This window comes from Temnothorax longispinosus, chromosome 6 (genome assembly GCF_030848805.1).
Source record: "Temnothorax longispinosus isolate EJ_2023e chromosome 6, Tlon_JGU_v1, whole genome shotgun sequence".
NCBI lineage: Eukaryota > Metazoa > Arthropoda > Insecta > Hymenoptera > Formicidae > Temnothorax > Temnothorax longispinosus.
The window spans coordinates 3,406,040-3,431,336 of NC_092363.1; the positions used below are offsets into that span (position 1 = coordinate 3,406,040).

At 32.6% G+C, this 25,297-nt stretch overlaps 4 protein-coding genes across 4 annotated transcripts; all 4 read right to left on the minus strand.

Annotated features, from left to right (window-relative positions):
* Positions 1 to 664: 664 nt before the first annotated feature.
* Positions 665 to 4,027, minus strand: LOC139814626 (myrosinase 1-like). The gene is made up of 7 exons (XM_071781041.1): positions 3,263 to 4,027; positions 2,969 to 3,102; positions 2,555 to 2,891; positions 2,112 to 2,454; positions 1,864 to 2,011; positions 1,143 to 1,384; positions 665 to 1,051 (listed from the first exon to the last, which is right to left on the minus strand). The coding sequence occupies exons 1-7, from the start codon at positions 3,411 to 3,413 to the stop codon at positions 907 to 909; spliced, it is 1,500 nt and encodes a 499-aa protein (XP_071637142.1). The 5' UTR covers positions 3,414 to 4,027; the 3' UTR covers positions 665 to 906.
* A 2,810-nt stretch (positions 4,028 to 6,837) lies between these two features.
* On the minus strand, positions 6,838 to 11,497 carry LOC139814853 (myrosinase 1-like). The gene is made up of 7 exons (XM_071781344.1): positions 9,453 to 11,497; positions 8,992 to 9,125; positions 8,578 to 8,914; positions 8,135 to 8,477; positions 7,885 to 8,035; positions 7,162 to 7,403; positions 6,838 to 7,043 (listed from the first exon to the last, which is right to left on the minus strand). Exons 1-7 carry the CDS (start codon positions 9,601 to 9,603, stop codon positions 6,899 to 6,901), a joined length of 1,503 nt encoding a protein of 500 aa, XP_071637445.1. The 5' UTR covers positions 9,604 to 11,497; the 3' UTR covers positions 6,838 to 6,898.
* Positions 11,498 to 15,991: 4,494 nt separating this feature from the next.
* Positions 15,992 to 19,233, minus strand: LOC139814663 (myrosinase 1-like). The gene is made up of 7 exons (XM_071781092.1): positions 18,428 to 19,233; positions 18,136 to 18,269; positions 17,728 to 18,058; positions 17,277 to 17,619; positions 17,018 to 17,168; positions 16,274 to 16,515; positions 15,992 to 16,157 (listed from the first exon to the last, which is right to left on the minus strand). The coding sequence occupies exons 1-7, from the start codon at positions 18,576 to 18,578 to the stop codon at positions 16,013 to 16,015; spliced, it is 1,497 nt and encodes a 498-aa protein (XP_071637193.1). The 5' UTR covers positions 18,579 to 19,233; the 3' UTR covers positions 15,992 to 16,012.
* A 148-nt stretch (positions 19,234 to 19,381) lies between these two features.
* LOC139814662 (myrosinase 1-like) lies at positions 19,382 to 22,476 on the minus strand. The gene is made up of 7 exons (XM_071781091.1): positions 22,326 to 22,476; positions 22,030 to 22,163; positions 21,615 to 21,948; positions 21,170 to 21,512; positions 20,911 to 21,061; positions 20,166 to 20,407; positions 19,382 to 19,743 (listed from the first exon to the last, which is right to left on the minus strand). Exons 1-7 carry the CDS (start codon positions 22,474 to 22,476, stop codon positions 19,599 to 19,601), a joined length of 1,500 nt encoding a protein of 499 aa, XP_071637192.1. The 3' UTR covers positions 19,382 to 19,598.
* Positions 22,477 to 25,297: the final 2,821 nt, after the last annotated feature.

The following is a 25,297-nucleotide window of genomic DNA, read 5'->3' on the forward strand; positions in this document are numbered from 1 at the left end:
ATTTAAATAAAAATTAAAATTTTTAAATTATTTAAATATTATGTCAGTATATGTTATATTGCAAAATAGAAAGTGCAAAATAAAATATAAAATTGCAAAAAAAAATAAAAAATGCATTACAATTGCCACATGCGTTTTAAATTTAATATTTATTCATCGAATGTTTCGCGGAGATTACCTGTCAGAATGCGTATTTTCTACGGGCGAGTAAATTTCTTTTCGGGGTGAGCTAAAAAAATATTTCAACGCGGCAGGACGGTCCTCAGAAACTAAACGTGTTACTCTTCGTTTTATACATACGTCTTTGTCTTTTTAATTTAACGCAAAGCTATTAGACATTTTATAAAAAACTTTGGGTTACGAAAAAAAGGTGAATATGAAATCTTGAAAATTATTATGTAATTATTATGTTAATTAATATAGTTTGTTACCGTAACCTGAATTTCGCTATTATAATTTCTCACGTAATCAATAGTTGCAAACAAAATGCTAGATTATTTCCTGCACTTCTTAAAACTGTTAGAAATATTATTAAGAAATATTGAAAATATTTCTATTGGCAAATACGTCAGTAATTTGCGGTAGAAAATATTTTTTACATTAAACAAATATATTCTATAGTAATTGATTTATATTGCAAAAAGCGAAACGGACAAAAGTGGATGAACATAATGATATAAATTGCCATGATAAAATAGTGTTTATTGTTTGAATGTTTTCTTATTACTCGATAGAAAAAAGAGACAGAAAAAAAAGATATAAAACGTGCGCAAATTATAACGTTGCTCTTATTTGACAATGAATTCTAACTTGTTTCTAAGTTCTCTAGAGAGTGTCAGTCTCTTGCGACAAGGTAATCTCCTTATACATTATTATCCAACAATAATGTCTCTTTAAACATGCAGTTTAAACAATATTTGCTGCGATTGGAAGCTCGTCAATAAAAAGTTTCTTAGTCTCAATCACATGTTTATACCAGTTCATTGACCATTTTGGAGTTCTTGTTCGATTTGGATCAGTGAAGTTGACGTGTACCAAGCCGAACCGTACTCTGTCAGAACATAATTTTATATTATATATATAATTTTTATGTATACATATTTTACAGGAAGTTCATAAAAATGTAACAAATAATAACTCACGTATAACCACTGGTCCATTCAAAATTATCTAACAAACTCCAAGCAGCATATCCTTTCACATTACATCCGCTTTCTCGAATGGCAGTTAACATTGCCTTCATATAAGAATGTAAGTAGGATATTCTTAAATAATCAAAAGTACAACATCTGTCAGAAAAACCATTCTCTGTAATAAAGATAGGTGGGTTATCATATTCACTCGCAATCTTTTTGATAATCTCTCGAAATCCAGCGGCAACAACCTAAAATATTTATAAAACTTATTGCGCATAAATACAAATATTTTATTCACGTCGGTATTTTATTTTTAATAAAAAAATTTTAATTTATGTAATTTTATTGTATTTAAGAAATATGATATTCGACAAATTTAACTTAATTCACAGTGGGGCAACATATTCGTTACTTCGTAACACTACATCATTTAATAGCAATAGTCAATTACTAATTTCTCCATAATCGGTCATAATTTTACTAATTACATTTGATTCGGCCGAATTGTCGGAATATGCATATTTTCTGAAATACACTCGATACTGATTTCCAATTTATGGCGTTGACTACAAACTATGAATAATTCACAGAATGAATTATTCATAATATAAGTTAAACCATCTGTACGACTTAATTGTGCCTGATGTGTTATCAGGGTTAAATCCTAGCAAGTCTTACACAAACAAGTTTCAAGCGCGTGAAAATTGATTGATAGTTTGATACTAACTCCCCAATCCGAAGCGCTTTTTGGCCATGATGGATCTATGCTTCTTTTCACGCCGGAATAATCGTACAACGCTTGCCCTTTTGATCGTGGCACTGTTTCCACAAGTCTCGAAGTGTAATGATTCAATGCAAAGAAGTCCGATGTACCTCTTAAAAAACGGAAAAGATAATAAGAACCAAAAGATAATATCAGTCAGTAATTAATTAGTAACGGTATTAATTATTGCATATTTTTGCTATATTTTTTACTTGATATATTGCACCCATTCTGGCGAATATATTGGCAAAATAGATCTCGGAAAACCATCCAGTTTACTGTTTTCAGCTATGTGGTTTCTCATGATCGCTGGATAATCACCAGTCTTTGAAAAAATGGGATGGGCCACCCATCCGCAATCAAATTGAAAGTCTACGTCTACTGCTGTAGTATCAAAAGGATTTTTGGGGAATGCGCCTGAGCAAGTGGGAACTATGCCAATTTGACCTTTCTGCTGTTTTCGAAATTCTTTGTCGTAGATATGATAAATCTTGGCATGCGCCTTCAAAATATTATGCATGCACAAATATTTGCCCGGATAACCTAATTTCTTTCCTAAAAGCATGTTCCATTTTTAGAGATATTTAATGTCGCTAGAAAAATATTATACGTTTCTCGCTAGAAAACAAATATTATAGGTATGAAGAATTGATACCTGGTGCTAATAAAGTGCCATTGTAATAAAAGTTATTGCAAATGATGGTAGGTTCATTGATAGTCATGAAATATTTAACTTTGGGGCCGAGTTCTTTGAAAACGACTCTTGCATAATCAGATATCCATTCAACCATCATTTCATTGGTCCATCCACCCATGCTTTCAAAGATGACTGGGTGATCCCAATGATACAAAGTAACAAATGGTTCAATGCCATTTGCTAATAATTCATTAATAAGATTTTTATAATAATCGAGTCCCTCTTGATTGATCACATTAGCGTAACCAGTTGGTAAAATACGTGACCAACTGAGAGAAAACCGGTAAAAGTCAACCTAAAATATTATATTTTGATGTCGAATATTCCATATCGTTATAAGCTTTTAATAAAATATAGTCAGGCAAAATGTACCCCCATGTTCTTTAATAACTGTACATCTTCTTTATATTTGTGATAGGAATCGCAAGCCACATCGCCATTGCTACCATCACGTATTAAATTTTGATGTTCGTGTACAAAGTGGTCCCAAACATTCTCGCCCTTACCTTTTTGAATTTAAACACACCATAATAAATTACTTATAAAATTGACGAAAACACCTATGTGTAATATTCCATAAATCCTGTCTGTACCTAAGATACTAACATCTCTTAATGCTTCAATAATTAAATGACATTGAGCGTTGGATAGAAATTCTTTACGTACCGCCTTCATTCCAAGCTCCTTCTATTTGATAAGCGGATGTAGCAGTGCCAAATAGAAAATCTTTAGGAAAAGATAATGTGTCGTCAGCAAAACTATGCGTGACAACAAAAATAAAACTGAAAGCGACTCCGAGATACAAATAGCTTGCCATTGCGAAAACGACTGAGCATATAGTATCTCGGCAATTGAGTATTACTATTCATGCACACTGATCTCTCTACGTACTCTTCTAAAGATAACTGCATCCTTAATATTTGCCCCTCCTACATACCGTATAACGCCTCAATTTATACACACAAACAATACAGATAAACAATTTATCTACACGATTGTTTGCGATTAATATTTGCTTTCTAAATCTGAATCAGTGAAAAGCAGCATACTTTATACTGATATCGGTGAATAATCACTGAATTCAGAAATTCTAACTTGTTTCTAAGTTCTCTAGAGAGTGTGAAGTGATAGAATTATAAGTTGCATCCTGGTACTCTCTGTATTTCTCTTTGACTACAGTCACGATATTGCACCTTCGGAGTTTAGTTTAGCTGTATAAGCGAGTGAACTATTCTTCCTTAATGCGTTATGTTTTTGTTTTTAGGTTTTTTGCACTTAAGGGGATCCTAAAGTGGCAGTCGTTACCGACATTTAGTTAAATGCATTAAACTTTTAATTGACTTTGCGGAATTGCAAAATTCTTTTACAGAATTGAAGTACGTATGTACAAAAATGTAAGTCTGTCTGGTCAACTTTACATCAAAAACAAAAAAAAATTAAAAATTTGAGCATATAGAGCTGTTACTGACGACAATATTTGCTTATACAAAAATACTGCAGGTTATATATACAAAATGAGATACGGTGGGACCTAGGGAAAACATTTAAGAACAATATCGTGCAATTAGAACTAAGATTGAAAGCCTAGAAAAAAAGTTTAGTGTATTTAACTTCTATATGTGCAAAAGCACATTCAGGTTGATAGGATAAGCAGTATTGCGTGTAGCGAGAGCAAGCAATCGAACAAAGACAGATGCCTCTCGTTAGACAAGGACAGATATAGATTTATAACATAGAAAACAATATTAAAAATGTTGACATTATCGACATCGAGGAAGTTCGGCCGTCGCTATAAAATCCCCTTAATGCCTTAATGTCATAAGTATGTATGTACATACGTGTGCTTTTTAGATCTCGATTACCAGATAAGATAGCAAAGTGTTTTTTACATGTATATATTTGCAATGTACATAAATTACATTGATTTTTTGTTTGATATATTATTACACACAGATATTATCACTTTAATCATGTGTAATATGTTATGTACGTATGTCACGTATTTTTCGTTACAAAATTATGACACTTGCATATGGATGACGATTTTATTTTTCGTTTAACTTGCATTTATATTTGTTTCTCGTATATAGATGTAAAACAATATATAAGACTTTCAATTACATTCAGATAATCCGAATCAAATGCTGATCTCTCTCTAATCTGTTAATATTGCTTTCCGAAAAAAAGTTTTTTCTTATATTATCTAATTGATAAAATTATTTTATATAAATTATATAATGTAAACACCTGATAAACTTGATAGTAATCTTTTTAAAAATCACTTATGCAACTGACAGCATTATTCAAAGTTGAGAAGTTTAATTACATTCAGATAATCTGAATCAAATGCTGATCTCTCTTTAATCTGTTAAGATTGCTATCCGAAAAATACATATATCTTATATTATCTAATTGATAAAATTATTTCATATAAATTATATAATGTAAACACTTGATAAACTTGATAGTAACTTTCTTAAAAATCACGTATGCAACTGATAGCATTATTCAAAGTTGAGAACGTAATATATCGATATATGCAACTGTAATTAAAATTATTTTTTTATTGTAAAATCTATATTTTTTAAATGTTTAAAAATAGGTCAATAGGAATATTTGGTCAGTTATATGTTTAACTTGTGTCGACAGTTACGTTCAAATTTCGGGTGCAATATTATAAATTCGGCTATAAAATTAACTTTATTTTCCCGTTATCTGAACCGACCAAATATTAAATAAAATGCTGATCTAATCTGTTACGATTGTTAAGGTTATCAGAAAAGTGTCTTATATCATCTGAGTAATTGGTGCTTGATAAAATAATTCCATATAAATTATGTAATATAAGCACTTGATGAGCATGATTTCCTGTAAGTGACAATATATTTATTCAATCGTACAATTTTTGAAAGTCTGGAATATACCTAGTTTCACAAGTTTGGCAAACTGTAACAACGAAGAATGGAACCATATACGCGAATCATATTTTTTATTTTACTGGTGTCGCGCAGATGGAGGAGTCCAATATGCGAAAATGTGGTTCTCTTTATACGACAGAGCCGTTTACTGTTTAACAGAATTCAACCAATTACGTTAAACGAGAAGCATCTAACAAGATTTCGACAGATTTCATATCGTCTAATTTCTTTTTCAAAACGCAGATACTACTATTTTATGATTCTTAGTTGAATATATCTCAAGTTTTTCAACTTTACTCATGTGCACTCACAGCATATTAGAAAGAAAATTGTATTAAATCTTTAAAATTTAACATGTCAATCATTAGATTTACATGAAAGTTCTCTTTTTGTAATATTCAAAAATGTGAAGGAAATAGGTACTTAAATCTATCTTATCCATGCGAACAATAATAACATTTGTCTTAATATTGTATTATATGACAAATAATATGTTTCAACCACATTAATAAGTAATAAAATGTTAATCTTTGAATCTATTCCTTCGCTAATAGCATATTTGAACTAATTTATTATATATGATAAGATTAAAAATATATTTATCTATACGAGATTAAAAATTTATAAATTTATTTAACTAATTAAAATTTAAATTTAAGAAATTAAATTAAGATGACAGTTTATTAACTAGGATCTCGACAATAAATGTTTTCAATCAATAACAATATGACGTAAAATGACGATATTAATGTAAAGTACTACTTATCGCAAGAATAACCGTTCGGAAAGAGTTCACTAAATTGAGAAGGTTCGTAGGAATAAAAATAATAAACTGTATGCCATAATGAGTTACTTCGTTCCACTGAAAGCGCACTCGCTACTTTGCCAAGGTTTTCGCTTTGAACATAGTGAAAGATATTTCCCGAGAGTAATGGTATGCAATTACTCCTTTTTGAAAACCTGTACTTCGTTTATTTCTTGAATCGCGATTGCTACGGTTGCTCTATGATGCTTTTTGCAATCCGACTGATCGTAAATCAAAATATATTTTACACGTATATTACAAAAAATAATATTACTTGTGACATTTCTATCGTTCATACATTATAGTTCATAGTTCTGTCGTTCATCCATATATTTAGTCATTTTTATTAGCATGCAAATCCATTTTACATAATCTATAGATATATATATTTGAGACATAGTAGTTTTTACAGCATCTTAATAATACTGGCGTCTTCTCTTTTCAGAGATATAGACACAGAAATATATATTATAAAGTATAAATAATTAATCCAAGAATATTTCAGACACTTAGCGGAATATTTATTTAATCTTTTTACATTATTATTATCGAACAATAATGTCTGTTTAGACATGCAGTTTAAACAATATTTGCTGCGATTGGAAGCTCATCATTAATAAGTTTCTTAGTCTCAATCACATTTTTATACCAGTTCATTGACCGTTTTGGAATTCTTGTTCGATTTGGATCAGTGAAGTTGACGTGTACCAAGCCGAACCGTACTCTGTCAGAACATAATTTTTTATATATATATATATATATATATATATATATATATATATAATTTTTATGTATACATATTTTAAAGGAAGTTCATAAAAATGTAACAAATAATAACTCACGTATAACCCTTTCTCCATTCAAAATTATCTAAGAAACTCCAAGCAGCATATCCTTTCACATTACATCCGCTTTCTCGAATGGCAGTTAACATTGCCTTCATATAAGAATGTAAGTAGGATATTCTTAAATAATCAAAAATACAACATCTGTCAGAAAAACCATTCTCCATAATAAAGATAGGTGGGTTATCATATTCACTCGCAATCTTCTTGATAATCTCTCGAAACCCAGCGGGAATAACCTAAAATATTTATAAAATTTATTGCGCAAAATACAAATATTCTATTCGCGTCGGTATTTTATTTTTAATAAAAAAATTATTTTAATTTACGTAATTTTATTGTATTTAAGAAAGATGATATTCGACAAAAACTTAATTCACAGTAGGGCAATATATTCGTTACTTCGTAACACTACATCATTTAATAGCAATAGTCAATTACTAGTTTCTCCATAATCGGACATAATTTCACTAGTTATAATCGATTCGGCCGAATTGTCGGAATATGCATATTTTCTGAAATACACTCAATTCCGATTTCCAATTCATGGCGTTGATTACAAACTATGAATAATTCACAAAATGAATATAATAATAAGTTAATCCATCTGTACTTTTATCAGAGTTAAATCTCCTAGCAAGTCTTACACAAACAAGTTTTGAGTGCAGGAAAATTGATTGATAGTTTGATACATATATGTGATCTTCTGTGCTAACTAACTCTGAGCCCATCCGAAGCGCTTTTTGGCCATGATGGATCTATGCTTGTTTTCACGCCGGAATAATCGTACCACGCTTGTCCTTTTGATCGTGGCACTGTTTCCACAAGTTTCGAAGAGTAATGATTCAATGCAAAGAAATCCGATGTACCTCTTAAAAAACGGAAAAAAGATAATAATCGAGAGATAATATCAGTCTGTAATTAATTAGTAATGGCATTAATTATTGTATATTTTTATTATATTTTTTACTTGATATATTGCACCCATTCTGGCGAAAATACTGGCAAAATAGATCTCGGAAAACCATCCAATTTACTGTTTTCAGCTATGCGCTGTCTCATGATCGCTGGATAATCACCAGTCTTTGAATAAACGGGATGGGCCATCCATCCGCAGTCAAATTGGAAATGTACGTCTACTGCTGTAGTATCAAAAGGGTTTTTGGGAAATGCGCCTGTGCAAGCGGGAACTAAGCCTATATGACCTTTCTGCTGTTTTCGAAATTCTTTGTCGTAGATATGATAAATCTTGGCATGCGCTTTCAAAATATTATGCACGCACAAATATTTGCCAGGATAACCTAATTTCTTTCCTAAAAGTGTGATCCATTTTTTTAAATATTTAATGTCGCTAGAAAAATATTATACGTTTCTCGCTGGATAACAAATATTATAGGTATGAATAATTGATACCTGGTGCTAATAAAGTGCCATCGTAATACATGTTATGGCAAATGATGTTAGGTTCATTGATAGTCATGAAATATTTAACTTTGGGGCCGAGTTCTTTGAAAACGACTCTTGCATAATCAGATATCCATTCAACCATCATTTCATTGGTCCATCCACCCATGCTTTCAAAGATGACTGGGTGATCCCAATGATACAAAGTAACAAATGGTTCAATGCCATTTGCTAATAATTCATTAATAAGATTTTTATAATAATTGAGTCCCTTTTGATTGACCACATTAGCGTAACCAGTTGGTAAGATACGTGACCAACTGAGAGAAAACCGGTAAAAGTCAACCTAAAATATTATATTTTGATGTCGAATATTCCACATTGTTAAAAGCTTTTAATAAAATATAGTCAGGCAAAATGTACCCCCATGTCCTTTAATAACTGTACATCTTCTTTATATTTGTGATAGGAATCACAAGCCACATCGCCATTGCTACCATCACTTATTAAATTTGGATGTTCGTGTACAAAGTGATCCCAAACATTTTCGCCCTTACCTTTTTGAATTTAAGCACACCATAATATATTAATTATAAAATTGGCGAATACGCCTATATAATATTCCATAAATATTGCCTATACCTAAGATACTAAAGGCCATTGCACGTAACAAAGTTTTAGTTATAATCATAAGGCCGTGTAAGAAAATAGACCAATCACAGTCGATTATTCTCTTTGAGCTCAAAGAATAATCGAGTGATTGGTCTATTTTCTTACGGCCTTACGATTATGATTAAAACTTTGTTACGTGCAATAACCTTAACATCTCTTAATGCTTCAATAATAAAATGACATTGAGCGTTGGATAGAATTTCTTTACGTACCGCCTTCATTCCAAGCTCCTTCTATTTGATAAGCGGATGTAGCAGTGCCAAATAGAAAATCTTTAGGAAATGATAATGTGTCGTCAGCAAAACTATGCGTGACAACAAAAATAAAGCTAAAAGCGACTCCGAGATACAAATAGCTTGCCATTGCGAAAACGACTGAGCATAGTATCTCGGCAATTGAGTAAAGATAACTGCATCCTTAATATTTGCCCCTCCTACATACCGTATAACGCCTCAATTTATACACACAAACGTCTACACGATTGTTTGCGATTAATATTTGCTTTCTAAATTTAAATCAGTGAAAAGAAGCATATTTTAGACTGATATCGGTGAATAATCACAGATAAATTCAGTGATTATTTACTGATATTAGTGTAGGGAAGACCGGGGCACCATGAGCCACAAATATTCAAACTCTGAAAAGTATTTTTAAATATAAGATTTTTTGTCTCATATTTTTTTTAAATAATTAAAGCACTACGTATATTTTAAAATTTAATTAGTTTTTAAGAAAAAAAAAATTAAAACATTTTTTTGAGAAATGATCCAAGGTGCCCCATCTCCGGGGTACCATGGGTCGCTGGAGCACTGTGATGCCCATTTCTACCAATGTAGATTAACTTCTAATCTCGGTTTAACTTACTTTCTATCTTTTTCTAACTTTTAGAACTAGGAAAAGATGACAGGTAAGTTGAACCAAAATCAAAATTAACCTGCGTTGATAGAAATAAACATGAGTCACACACAAAAACTAAGTTTATTTATTCAAGCAATAACAAAAAGTTACAAAAGTTGAAAAGAAATTTTATTTCATACGTTTTCTTATGAGTATGACACACTGTTCAGAATTGAGCAGAACAAATAAGATGTCAGAACTCACTACTCAAATAAATTTTTTTTTAGTAATAACTATTAGTAGTAACTTTTTTGACATGTTTTCTTCAATCAAAAATTACACATCATCAACCTATCATCACTTATCTATTTATTATCAACCTTGGTGGCGTGTGTGTCCCATGGTGCCCCGAATGCACTTAATATAGAAAACGGTAAAGCGTAATAAAAAAAAATAAATAATACATGATTATCTGTAGTGCAGTAAAATGACAAAAGATGCTAGAAAGTTATCAACTCAGAATAAAATTAAAACTCGTTTGAGATGATTAAAGGTAATCATTTTGCAGAGTATTGATTAAAAACACGTGGCAAGGAATATCTGTTTTAATTTATCAACAGTTTTTATATGTGCTTTATAAAAATGTTCAATACTTATCAAAATATACAAATCATAATTGTATATATTTAAAAAAACTGCCCAGAAAAAAAGTTGCAAAAAATGCGCGTACACATTCAGAATGGGCAAAAACAAGAGGACCATTAATAAATTTGAAATTTACGTCCGAGGTAAACACCAGCGATTCTACTTGTGTAGTTTCCTGTTAACATAGCAGAGCATATTTTGACAACGCGAGCTGCTGGTGAATTTGCGAAGACGCCGTAGCATCGTAATCGTTTACCTTGGCGACCTGAATTATGCAAGTTAGTCTCGACTACTACCTACGCCTGTGAACGTTCGTTCGTTCGTTGCGCTGTAATGTGAATTTAACCGGAACTTTGCAAACGATCTAATTAAAGAGTAAAGGACCAAAAGTACTGCTCGGTGCTGTTTACAGTATTTAGATAGAGATTTACGGCGCGAACAAATTGCGTCCATTTATTCGTACGAGATGTCCAACTTTCGATATACTTGAGATTAACTTAATACGATTGAGTTATATGTATATATGCCATAGTTTCGTAGATATAAACATTGTTATATTAGCAATAACTGAGCGCTCTAGACGGACGCTGATTAATTCGTAAGCACGACCGAGAAACTCTAAACTGAGAAATTGCATGGCACGTATACGGACTTAAAAGCGATACATGTGCCGGGATCTTTATGAGAGGAGTTGCTGCGATAAGGCGACTTCGACTTAGCGAATGTCGGATAATCGGTGCATAAAGCTCGGTTTAATGTTTAATGCTATCTTTAAGGATCGATCGGTTATCCGCGTAGAGCGATAATACCGTGTTCTATTTCCGAAAGTTCGACCCTTGTTATCAAAGCTCGGAGTATGTACGTACTGGGATATATTTGCTCTTCCTGAAAGGATACCTATAAATCTAAGAGAAAGCCCCAAATGGATGGGACAGTAAAAGGCAGCGTAAGTAATATGAGAGTAAACAATGGATCTGTATAACTCCAAATTGATCATAATGGGAGTAAGAGTAGATAAATGAAATTTTGCGTTAGAACTTCTATATGACAGATGGTCTCGCATTTCCAGAGAAAATATCTTTTAAAATTGAATATCAGACTCTAGCTCCTCCTACGCCTTGCTACGCTGCCTTACGACGAAAAGCGCACATTCGTCGAAAGAATAAGAATTCGCAAAGCTTCTTCTTCGGTCGTGAAAATATAAATTAAAGAGCTATCAGTCACGCGCGCGAAGCAAAATGATTCATAGCTCAAGTATTTTCGTTCGTGAGAAACGAAAATAGAAACTTGCGAGAAAATTTTTTCGGTTAAAGTCGCAAAAGAGAGAGAGAGAGAGTCGAGAACTTTTATATTCGGTCTGAGTGAACATTAGAATTTATAAGCACGGATTACTTGGCACGCCACTTGGTTCGATTTTCTATCACTGAAAGACGAAGAATACTAAAAAAAAAAAAAAGAGCAAACGGATGTTACGTTATATCTATTCTTTCAAATTACTGTCACGCCTTACGACCGGATTGTACAACACGCCAAAATGCATACGCATACAGAATTCTTTGATCCACTTTTTTCACGTAGTATCGTAAAGCCGTGCATCGTACGCTACGTCTGATGTGCGCCTTACTCTATCGGGAACATCGGAATGCTTGGAAGAAGAGAAAGAATGAGAGAAGAAACGTTATCTGTTCCTAGCAACGAAGTTTTCGTGCTTCCAGCGTATTTTTCTGTTTAGGTTATATAACCCCGACCTTACCAGAGTCGAATGTTTCGCGGAGATTACCTGTCAGAATGCGTATTTTCTACGGGCGAGTAAATTTCTTTTCGGGGTGGGCTACAAAAATATTTCAATGTGACAGGACGGTCCTCAGAAACTGAGCGTGTCACTCTTTGTCCTATATATACATCTTTGTCCTTTTAATTTAACGCAAAGCTATTAGACATTTTATAAAGAATTTTGGGATACGAGAAAAAGGTGAACATAAAATCTTGGAAATTATTATGTAATTACTATATTATTTAATATAGTTTGTTACTGTATCCACACACACGTAATCAACAGTTGCAAACAAAATGCTAGATTATTTTTTGCATTTCTTAATACTTTTAGAAATATTTTCAAAAAATATTAAAAATATTTCTATCGGCAAATACATTAGTAATTTGCGGTAGAAAATATTTTTCACATTAGTGTTGGTCTACAATCTTGCTTTAAAGGGTATTTAAGCTCTAAGCCGTAAGAAATTGACCAATCACAATCGAGTATTCTCCTCACATTCCATTGTGATTGGTAAATTTCTTACGGCTTAGAGCTTAAATATCCTTTAAAGCAAAGTTGTACACTAGCACTTAAGCAAACATATTCTATGGTAATTGATTTATATTGCAAAAAGCGAAACAGACAAAAGTGGATGGACATAATGATATAAATAGCCACGATAAAATAGTGTTTATTGTTCGAATGTTTTTTTAGAACACGATAGAAAATAGAGACACAGAAAAAAGAGATAAAACGTGCGCAAACTATAACGCTACTCTTATTTGACAATGAATTATAACTTGTTTCTAAGTTCTCAAGAGAGTGTCAGTCTCTTGCGACAAGGAAAATCGTGAAATGATAGTATTATAAGTTGCGTTCTGGTACTCTACGTATTTCTCTTTGACTGCATGCAGTCACAATATTGCACCGTCGAAATTCAGTTAGCTGTATAAGCGAGTAAACTATTCTTCTTAATGCGTTATGTTTTTGTTTTTAAGTTTTTTCCACATAATGTCACACGTATGTATGTACATGTGCTTTTTAAATCTCGATTACGAGATAAGATAGCGAATGTTTCTTATATACAAATGTACATAAATAACATTGATTTTTTGTTTAATATATGATTACACACACAGATATTATCACTTTAATCATGTGTAATATATGTTATGTACGTACATCTATCTTTCTTTGTAAAATGATGTCACTTGCATATGGATGACGATTTTACTTTCCATTTAACTTGCATTTATATTTGTATATAGATAATCTCGTATATAGATAATGTGAAACGATATATAAGATTTTCAATTACATTCAGATAATTTGAATAAAATCCTCTCTCTCTCTCTCTAATCTGTTATGATTGTTATCTGAAAAATATATAGATATATCTTATATTATCTAATTGATAAAATTATTCCATATTTTATAATGTAAATACTTGATAAGCTTGATAATAATCTTTTTAAAAATCACGTATATGCAACTGACAGCATTATTCAAAGTTGAGAACGTAATATATCGATATTGGCAATTATAATTAAAAATTTTTTTTATCGTAAAATCTATATTTTTTAAACGTTTAACAATAGGAATAATATTTGGTCGATTATATGTTTAACTTGCGTAGAGAGTTACGTTCAAATTTTGAATGCAATATTAAAAATTTGGCTATAAAATTATTAAATTTATTTCCGCGATTATATCCGTTATCTGAACCGACCAAATATTACATTAATATGTTCTTATATAACTTTCACTTGCATTCAGATGATCCGAAAAAAATGCTGATTTAATCTGTTACGATTGTTAAGATTATTAGAAAAGTATTTTATATTATCTAATTGGCGCTTGATAAAATGATTCCATAAAATTATGTAATGTAAACACATGATGAGCATGATTTCCTGTAACTGACAATATTTATTCAATTGTACAATTTCTGAAAGTCTGGAATGTACCTATAACTTCACAAGTTTGGCAAACTGTAACAACGAAGAATATCCAACTACATACGCGAATCATATTTTCGATTTCACTGGTTTCGCGCAGATGGAGGAGTCCAATATGCGGAAATGTGGTTATCTCTTCGTACGACAGAGCCGTTTACCGTTTAACAGAATTCAGCCAATTACGTTAAACGAGAAGCATCTAACAAGATTTCGAGAGATTTCATATCGTCTCATTTCTTTTTCAAAATGCAGTTACTACTATTTTATGATTCTTAGTTGAATATATCCGTGGTTTTTCAACTTTACTGTGCACTCACAGCATATTGGAAAGAAAATTGTATTAAATCTTTAAAATTTAACATGTCAATCATTATAAATAGGAACTTACATCTATCTTATTTACGCGAACGATAATAACATTTGTCTTAATATTGTATTATATGACGATCGAATACGTTTAACTACATTAATAAGTAATAAAATTTTGGTCTTTGAATCTATTCCTTCGCTAATAGCATATTTGAACTAATTTACTACGTATGATAAGATTAAAAATCTATTAATCTATACGAAATTAAAAATGTATAAATTTATTTAACTAATTAAAATTTAAATTTAAGAAATTAAATTAAGTGATTAAAATTCAAACTTGACAATTTATTAACTAGGATCCCGACAATAAATGTTTTCAATCAATAACAATATGATGTAAAGTGACGATATTAATGTAAAGTACTACTTATCGCAAGAATAACCGTTCGGAAAAGATTCTGCTAAAATTCACTACATTGAGAAGGTTCGTAAAAATAAAAATAATAAAACTGTATGCCATAATGAGTTACTTCGTTCCACTGAAAGCACCCTCATTACTTTGCCAAGGTTTTCGCTTTGAACATGGTGAAAGATATTTCCCGAAAGTAATGGTATGCGATTACTCCTTTTTGAAAACCTGTACTTTGTTTATTTCTTGAATCGCGATTGCTACGGTTGATCTCTGATGCTTTTTGCAATCCGACTGATCGTAGATCGGAATATATTCTACACGTATATTACAAAAAATAATATTACTTGTGACATTTCTATCGTTCATACATTGTAGTTCATAGTTCTATCGTTCATACATACGTATATTTAGTCATTTCATAGTAATATGCAAATCCATTTTGCATAATCTACACGGAGAAAATTTTATATTAAATGTTACTATGCTGTCGCACCAACTGCGGATCTGCTATGATCTGCTATGATCGTAGCATTAAATGCTATGGACATAGTAATTTTACTATAAGACTATAGCATTTAAACTTGTGCGTCTTGATGGTCCGCAGCTATAGTGCGACACCATAGTAATATTTACTATAAAATTTTCTCCGTGTATATATATATTAGAGACATAGTAGTTTTTACAGCATCTTAATAATATTGGCGGCTTCTCTTTTCAGAGACAGACACAGAAATATATATTATAACGTATAAATAATGAATCCAAGAATATTTCAGACACTTAGCGGAATATTTATTTAAGCAATTTTTTTTACATTATTATTCAACAATAATGTCTGTTTGGACATGCAGTTTAAACAATAATTGTTGTGATTGGAAGCTCATCAATAAAAAGTTTCTTAGTCTCAATGACATGTTTATACCAGTTCATTGACCATTTTGGAGTTCTTGTTCGATTTGGATCAGTGAAGTTGACGTGTACCAAGCCGAATCGTTCTCTGTCAGAGCATAATTATATATATATATATATATATATATATATATATATATATGTAATTTATATGTATACATATTTTAAAGGAAGTTCATAAAAATGTAATAAATAATAACTCACGTGTAACCCTTATTCCATTCAAAATTATCTAACAAACTCCAAACAGCATATCCTTTCACATTACATCCACTTTCTCGAATGGCAGTTAACATTGCCTTCATATAAGAATGTAAGTAAGATATTCTTAAATAATCAGAAGTACAACATCTGTCAGAAAAACCATTCTCTGTAATAAAGATAGGTGGGTTATCATATTCACTCGCAATCTTCTTGATAATCTCTAGAAATCCAGCGGGAACAACCTGAAATATTTATAAAACTTATTGCGCATAAATACAAATATTTTATTCGCGCGTCGGTATTTTATTTTTAATGAAAAAATTATTTTAATTTGTGTAATTTTATTGCATTTAAGAAAGATGATATTTGACATATTTAACTTAATTCACAGTGGGGCAACATATTCATTACTTCGTAACACTACATCGATTAATAGCAATAGTCAATTACTAGTTTCTCCATAATCGGTCATAATTTCACTAGTTATATTTGATTCGGCTGAATTGTCGGAATACGCATATTTTCTGAAATACACTCGATTCTGATTTCCAATTTATGGCGTTGACTACAAACTATGAATAATTCACAGAATGAATTTCATAATAAGTTAAACCATCTGTACGACTTAATTGTGCCTAATGTGTTATCAGCGTTAAATCCTAGCAAGTATTACACAAACAAGTTTCAAGCGCGCAAAAATTGATTGATAGTTGGACACATATGTAATCTTCTATGCTAACTAACTCTGAGCCAATCCGAAGCGCTTTTTGGCCGTGATGAATCTATGCTTGTTTTCACGCCGGAATAATCGTACCACGCTTGTCCTTTTGATCGTGGTACTATTTCCACAAGTTTTAAAGTGTAATGATTCAATCCAAAGAAGTCCGATGTACCTCTTAAAAAACGGAAGAGATAATAAGAACCGAGAGATAATGTCAGTCTGATAAGAGATAATTAATTAGTAACGGTATTAATTATTGCATATTTTTGTGCTATTTTTTACTTAATATATTGCACCCATTCTGGCGAAAATACTGGCAAAATAGATCTCGGAAAACCATCCAGTTTACTGTTTTCAGCTATTTGGTTTCTCATAATCGCTGGATAATCACCAGTCTTTGAAAAAATGGGATGGGCTACCCATCCGCAATCAAATTGGAACTGTACGTCTACTGCTGCAGTATCAAAAGGATTTTTGGGGAATGCGCCTGAACAATAGAGAACTATGCCAATTTGACCTTTCTGCTGTTTTCGAAATTCTTTGTCGTAGATATGAAAAATCTTGGCATGCGCTTTCAAAATATTATGCATGCACAAATATTTGCCAGGATAACCTAATTTCTTTCCTAAAAGCATGTTCCATTTTTAAAGATATTTAATGTTGTTAGAAAAATATTAGGTATACGTTTCTCGCTAGATAACGAATATTATAGGTATATATGAAGAATTGATACCTGGTGCTTTTGTGCCATCGTAATACATCTGATTGCAAATGGTAGGTTCATTGATAGTCATGAAATATTTAACTTTAGGGCCGAGTTCTTTAAAAACGACTCTAGCATAATCAGATATCCATTCAACCATCATTTCATTGGTCCATCCACCCATGCTTTCAAAGATGACTGGGTGATCCCAATGATACAAAGTAACAAATGGTTCAATGCCATTTGCTAATAATTCATTAATAAGATTTTTATAATAATCGAGTCCCTCTTGATTGATCACATTAGCGTAACCAGTTGGTAAAATACGTGACCAACTGAGAGAAAACCGGTAAAAGTCAACCTAAAATATTATATTTTGATGTCGAATATTCCACATAGTTACAAGCTTTCAATAAAATATAGTCAGGCAAAATGTACCCCCATGTTCTTTAATAACTGTACATCTTCTTTATATTTGTGATAGGAATCGCAAGCTACATCGCCATTGCTACCATCACGTATTAAATTTTGATGTTCGTGTACAAATTGGTCCCAAACATTCTCGCCCTTACCTTTTTGAATTTAGGCACACCATAATAAATTACTTATAAAATTGACGATAACGCCTATATAATATTCCATAAATCTTGTCTATATCTAAGGTACTAACATCTCTTAATGCTTCAATAATTAAATGACATTGAGCGTTTGATAGAAATTCTTTACGTACCGCCTTCATTCCAAGCTCCTTCTATTTGATAAGCGGATGTAGCAGTACCAAATAGAAAATCTTTAGGAAAAGATAATGTGTCGTCAGCAAAACTATGCGTGACAACAAAAATAAAGCTAAAAGCGACTCCGAGATACAAATAGCTCACCATTGCGAAGACGACTGAGCATAGTATCTCGGCAATTGAGTATTATCAGTTGTTACGTCAAACTTCGGAATTTGTGAAATATTAGGTTTTGTAGAATAGTAAGAGAAGGGCTATTCTAAAGGAGGGGAGATAAAAAGACGTAACGAGATCTTATCGTATCTCGGGTGCACGCTGGTAAAGGCGCGTGCCTCGAGACGAATGCACGTTTCGGGAAACTCCATACAAGATTAAAAGTTTATAAATTTATTTAACTAATTGAAATTTAAATTTCAGGAATTAAATTAAGTGATTAAAATTCAAACTTGACAATTTGTTAACTAGGATCTCGACAATAAATGTTTTCAGTCAATAACAATATGACGTAAAGTGACGATATTAATGTAAAGTACTACTTATCGCAAAAATAACCGATCGGAAAGGGTTCTGCTGAAATTCACTACATTGAGAAGGTTCGTAGGAATAAAAATAATAAACTGTATGCCATAATGAGTTACTTCGTTCCACTGAAAGCGCACTCGTTACTTTGCCAAGGTTTTTCGCTTTGAACATGTTAAAAGATATTTCCCGAGAGTAATGATATGCGATTACTCCTTTTTGAAAACCTGTACTTCGTTTATTTCTTGAATCGCGATTGCTACGGTTGCTCTCAGATGCTTTTTGCAATCCGACTGATCGTAGAGCGGAATATATTTTACACTTATATTACAAAAAAGAATATTACTTGTGACATATCTATCGTCCATACGTTATAGTTCATAGTTCTATCGTTCATACATATATTTAGTCATCTCATAGTAGTATGTAAATTCATTTTTCATAATCTATATGTATATTTAAGATATAGTAGTTTTTACAGCATTATAATAATACTGGCGGCTTCTTTTTTCAGAGATAGGCACAGAAATATATATTATAACGTACAAATAAATTAATCCAAGAATATTTTAGACACTTAGCGGAATACTTATTTAAGCAATCTTTTTACATTATTATCTAACAATAATGTCTGTTTAGACACGCAGTTTAAACTATGTTTGCTGTGATTGGAAGCTCATCAATAAAAAGTTTCTTATTCTCAATGACATGTTTATACCAGTTCATTGACCATTTTGGAGTTCTTGTTCGATTTGGATCAGTGAAGTTGACGTGTACCAAGCCGAATCGTTCTCTGTTAGAAAATAATTTTATAAATAAATATATACATACATACATACATATATATACATATATATATATATATACATTATATATACATTATATATATATATATATATATATATATATATATATATATATATATATATATATGTAGGTCCAGAAGTATGTTCCGGGACTTTTATTTTTTACATCGGTATATTCCAGGACATTTGGCAGTTTCCAGGACTGTCCTGGAAAAAATTCATGTCCTACGGCACGTTTCGGGACAATTTTTTGAATCTGATTACATATATATGCGTTATATTCCAGGACTGTACATTTCAAAAAACGTAAACAGTCCCGGAACATACCTCTAGACCTACATATATATATATATACAATATGTATACATATTTTAAAGAGTTTAAAAAAATGTAACAAATAATAACTCACGTATAACCCTTGTTCCATTCAAAATTATCTAACACACTCCAAGCAGCATATCCTTTCACATTACATCCGCTTTCTCGAATGGCAGTTAACATTGCCTTCATATAAGAATGTAAGTAGGATATTCTTAAATAATCAAAAGTACAACATCTGTCAGAAAAACCATTCTCTGTAATAAAGATAGGTGGGTTATCATATTCACTCGCGATCTTCTTAATAATCTCTCGAAATCCAGCGGGAACAACCTAAAATATTTATAAAACTTATATTGCGCATAAATACAAATATTTTAATCACGTCGGTATTTTATTTTTAATAAAAAAATTATTTTAATTTAAGTAATTTTATTGTATTTAAGAAAGATGATATTCGACATATTTAACTTAATTCACAGTGGAGCAACATATTCGTTACTTCGTAACACTACATCATTCAATAGCAATAGTCAATTACTAGTTTCTCCATAATTGGTCATAATTTCACTAGTTATATTCGATTCGGCCGAATTGTCGGAATATGCACATTTTCTGAAATACACTCGATTCTGATTTCCAATTTATGGCGTTGACTACAAACTATGAATAATTCACAGAATAAATTATTCATAATAAGTTAAACCATCTGTACGATTTAATTGTGCCTGATGTGTTATCAGGGTTAAATCCTAGCAAGTTTTACACAACCAAGTTTCAAGCGCGCGAAAAACATTGATAGTTTGATACATATGTAATCCTCTATGCTAACTAACTCTGAGCCAATCCGAAGCACTTTTTGGCCATGATGGATCTATGCTTGTTTTCACGCCGGAATAATCGTACCACGCTTGTCCTTTTGATCGTGGCACTGTTTCCACAAGTTTCGAAGTGTAATGATTCAATCCAAAAAAGTCCGATGTACCTCTTAAAAAACGGAAAAAATAATAAGAACCGAGAGATAATGTCAGTCTGATAAGAGATAATTAATTAGTAACGGTATTAATTATTGCATATTTTTGTGCTATTTCTTACTTAATATATTGCACCCATTCTGGCGAAAATACTGGCAAAATAGATTTCGGAAAACCATCCAGTTTACTGTTTTCAGCTATTTGGTTTCTCATAATCGCTGGATAATCACCAGTCTTTGAAAAAATGGGATGGGCTACCCATCCGCAATCAAATTGGAACTGTACGTCTACTGCTGTAGTATCAAAAGGATTTTTGGGGAATGCGCCTGAGCAAGAGGGAACTATGCCAATTTGACCTTTCTGCTTTTTTCGAAATTCTTTGTCATAGATATGATAAATCTTGGCATGCGCCTTCAAAATATTATGCATGCACAAATATTTGCCAGGATAACCTAATTTCTTTCCTAAAAGCATGTTCCATTTTTAGAGTTATTTAATATGTCGCTAGAAAAATATTATACGTTTCTTGCTAGATAACAAATATATTAGGTATGAAGAAATGATACCTGGTGCTTTTTGTCCATCGAAATACCCTTCATTGCAAATGACGGCAGGTTCATTGATAGTCATGAAATATTTAACTTTGGGACCGAGTTCTTTGAAAACGACTCTTGCATAATCAGATATCCATTCAACCATCATTTCATTGGTCCATCCACCCATGCTTTCAAAGATGACTGGGTGATCCCAATGATACAAAGTAACAAATGGTTCAATGCCATTTGCTAATAATTCATTAATAAGATTTTTATAATAATCGAGTCCCTCTTGATTGATCACATTAGCGTAACCAGTTGGTAAAATACGTGACCAACTGAGAGAAAACCGGTAAAAGTCAACCTAAAATATCATATTTTGATGTCGAATATTCCACATCGTTACATCGTCGCTTTTAATAAAATATAGTTAGGCAAAATGTACCCCCATGTTCTTTAATAACTGTATATCTTCTTTATATTTGTAATAGGAATCGCAAGCCACATCGCCATTGCTACCATCACGTATTAAATTTGGATGTTCGTGTACAAATTGGTCCCAGACATTCTCGCCCTTACCTTTTTGAATTTAAGCACACCATAATAAATTAATTATAAAATTGACGAAAACGCCTATATATATAATATTCCATAAATCTTGTTTATACCTAAGATACTAACATCTCTTAATGCTTCAATAATTGAGTGACATTGAGTGTTGGATAGAAATTCTTTACGTACCGCCTTCATTCCAAGCTCCTTCTATTTGATAAGCGGATGAAGCAGTGCCAAATAGAAAACCTTTAGGAAAAGATAATGTGTTGTCAGCAAAACTATGCGTGACAACAAAAATAAAGCTGAAAGCAACTCCGAGATACGAATAGCTCGCCATTGCGAAGACGACTGAGCATAGTATCTCGCCAATTGAGTATTATCAGTCATGCACACTGACCTTTGTCATACTATATACTCTTCTACAGATAACTACATCCTTAATATTTGCCCCTCCTACATATCGTATAATGTCTCAATTTATACACACAAACGTCTACACGATTGTTTGCGATTAATATTTGCTTTCTAAATCTGAATCAGTAAAAAGTCACTGAAGTAGCATACTTTAGACTGATATCGGTGAATAGTCATTGATGCATTCAGTGATTATTCACTGATATCAGTGTAAATGTAAATGTAAATGTAAGTTATGCCATTTCAGTAACTTTTTATTGATTTAGATTTAGAGAGTGCGCATTACATGACTTATTGTTAGTCGAGTTTTAATTTCTTTCCGGCGGAATCGGTGTAAAAGTTCATAACTACGACCACTCTGTCAAGAGTGTACGACTAAGAAGAGAAGTTGATTAATAAAAATCAATAAGACAGAATGTATACATTTGTTGTTGCGTTAATGTTTTATTACGCTAAATTATTCGAACGTACTCTAAATTAGAAATTACCGTTTGCATAAATTCTTGATATGATATCGTTTGTTTGAAATGGCAGTTATCGAAATTTCGAGATTCGTTGCTTATGAATACCTAGCGTGTATTCACCGCGCTTGTATAACCACAGAGCCAATAATGGCGTCATGAGTTTATTACTTGCATAAATTAAGCGGCTTGGATAATAATCTTCTCGTTATGCCGTCTACAGTTCCTCCGATAACAGCACTTTCGAATACAAAGCGGATATAACTGTGGCCTAACAAACCATGACGCTTCATTGCTGTCCCGACGATTAGCAGATAAACGGACATTAATGTCCGTCTTTGTTCACGGAAGTTTTGACGTTCCCACAATAGTTGGAAACGTCACTTCAGCCAATCTGAGCTAATGGAAATCGCGTATCACGAAGTTATGTTTCACAAAACGATACATTGTACACGAGAGATCTCTCTCATATGAGTATATTGCTACTTTTTGATGGATGGCTGCATCCAGATTGATCCATTACTTGTTATTTGAAAATCTTGAGAGTTCCGATTTTTTTTTAATTCTGAGTGATTAAATAATGTAGAATTAAAATGACAAGCGAAGCTGCAAGTATAAAATGATAAATCGAGTTAAGACAAACGACAGAACTATTTCAATATCAAAGCATTAATAGCTTCAGAATTATATATAATTCAAAATGAAAACTTTTTAGCGTATTGAGCTTCAGAGATTTAAGTATATAACGCAGAAATCATTGCTCATTATTTTTAGGAAATTGAATTTTCGATTAAAATACAATCTTATTTATGAACTTATAACGAACAATCTCAACTAACGAGAATTTCGTTAAGAATTTCAATTTCACTGATTGTGAGTAATCTATCGTTAAAAGAAAACGGTAATTTTGTAATATCTTATGCGATAGATATTACAGAGAGGATTGATTATATTGAACATCGAATAGGGATATTTCCAACGTTATTCATCGATATATTTGACACGTGGTGTCAGACTATTATTGCCCTACGGAAATCGCTCCGCCTGTGCACTTCGCGTCAAAAGAGAATCTATATAGTATTAGCAGATCCACGAGTATTAAACGCCTTAATACTAATGCGAATATCATACATGACAAGGCGAACAGAACTGCCGGTGCGGAAGGAGACAGCGATGGGCCGCAGCGCAGCGCGGCACAATAAACTATTCTCTGAGAGGCAAAACACGAGCCCTGGCGCCAGTATAACCGAAGCCCAACGTGCTGCTTCATTATGCGCTGCGACGTGGCAAAGTGCCAAGGCCTTTGATAAAGGGGGTGGCCATGTCGTGCCCGGGCGAGCCCACTCTATATCCCTCCGCCTTTCCGCCCTTTCGCCATAACACGGGGGCGTCGTGCACCCTCTGACGCACGTCTCCCGTCCATCGCTTCTTCCATCTCTTCTTACACGGACAGCGCGACGGCACGTTGTCCTTTTCTATTCGACATACTGATTACCATTTTCCTTTTTATCCTTCTTTTCATTAATTTTCTCTGAAAATTGCCTGACGATTTAGTCATTATAAAAACAGTCGAGCGCACCATCAGAGAGTTAAGGCTTTCAAATTATTGCAGCCGATATGCGAATAATGCAAGATATCTGATGAATTTATGTTGACCTTTAAAATGATGCATTATATCGCGACGGCTAAATCGCCAGTCTGACCGCAACCTCGATTTGCTCTGTTTTTCGCCTAGTATACGTGTACGAGCATCGGAAGACCTCTGCCGCGGTTAATTACACGATGCTTGCATGCATGATGATCAGCTTCTTAGATTAGCGAGGGGCAACTCCTACACACCGCGGGACGTCAACCATGAATCAGGCAAGCGCCTATGGTGTCTGACACGTTGCGCGTCTCGAGTTCTTCACCCTTAAAGTTACCGGGCTAGAAGTCGAAGGCTGTAACTTGTTGCCGGAACTTCGTGAGCGCGGCTACGGCAAGAAAGCTGAATTATACGGAGCTGCGTGTTACGGAACTCGAGAGCCATGCCGAAGGAAATGAAATAATTATATCTTTCCAAACCGAGTTTCAATTATACAGATAATATCAATACTCTCTGCCAGCGAGACGTTCCAGAGTTTCTCTCGTTCCATTCAAAGCATTGATACAGCGAGAATAGCAACGGCACAGCCGGTAGACCAAAAGATATACGGAAAATACTATTTTCTCTGTATATATAATTTTAACTTCTCGTAATATTATCCTTCTCGAGAATTTGCTTTCATGAGAAATATGCGCATG

Excerpts from the sequence above, each read along its gene's own strand:
- LOC139814626 (XM_071781041.1), bottom strand. The coding sequence starts at position 3,413 with ATGGCAAGCTATTTGTATCTCGGAGTCGCTTTCAGTTTTATTTTTGTT. Across the intron at positions 2,455-2,554 it reads TGGCACTTTATTAGCACCAG|GAAAGAAATTAGGTTATCCG; the intron begins GTATCAATTCTT and ends ACATGCTTTTAG. Across the intron at positions 1,385-1,863 it reads AAAGCGCTTCGGATTGGGGA|GTTGTTGCCGCTGGATTTCG; the intron begins GTTAGTATCAAA and ends TAAATATTTTAG.
- LOC139814853 (XM_071781344.1), bottom strand. The coding sequence starts at position 9,603 with ATGGCAAGCTATTTGTATCTCGGAGTCGCTTTTAGCTTTATTTTTGTT. Across the intron at positions 9,126-9,452 it reads AGGAGCTTGGAATGAAGGCG|GTAAGGGCGAAAATGTTTGG; the intron begins GTACGTAAAGAA and ends AAATTCAAAAAG. Across the intron at positions 7,404-7,884 it reads GCGCTTCGGATGGGCTCAGA|GTTATTCCCGCTGGGTTTCG; the intron begins GTTAGTTAGCAC and ends TAAATATTTTAG.
- LOC139814663 (XM_071781092.1), bottom strand. The coding sequence starts at position 18,578 with ATGGTGAGCTATTTGTATCTCGGAGTCGCTTTTAGCTTTATTTTTGTT. Across the intron at positions 18,059-18,135 it reads AGTTATTAAAGAACATGGGG|GTTGACTTTTACCGGTTTTC; the intron begins GTACATTTTGCC and ends ATAATATTTTAG. Across the intron at positions 17,620-17,727 it reads CGATGGCACAAAAGCACCAG|GAAAGAAATTAGGTTATCCT; the intron begins GTATCAATTCTT and ends ACATGCTTTTAG.
- LOC139814662 (XM_071781091.1), bottom strand. The coding sequence starts at position 22,476 with ATGGCGAGCTATTCGTATCTCGGAGTTGCTTTCAGCTTTATTTTTGTT. Across the intron at positions 22,164-22,325 it reads AGGAGCTTGGAATGAAGGCG|GTAAGGGCGAGAATGTCTGG; the intron begins GTACGTAAAGAA and ends AAATTCAAAAAG. Across the intron at positions 21,949-22,029 it reads AGTTATTAAAGAACATGGGG|GTTGACTTTTACCGGTTTTC; the intron begins GTACATTTTGCC and ends ATGATATTTTAG.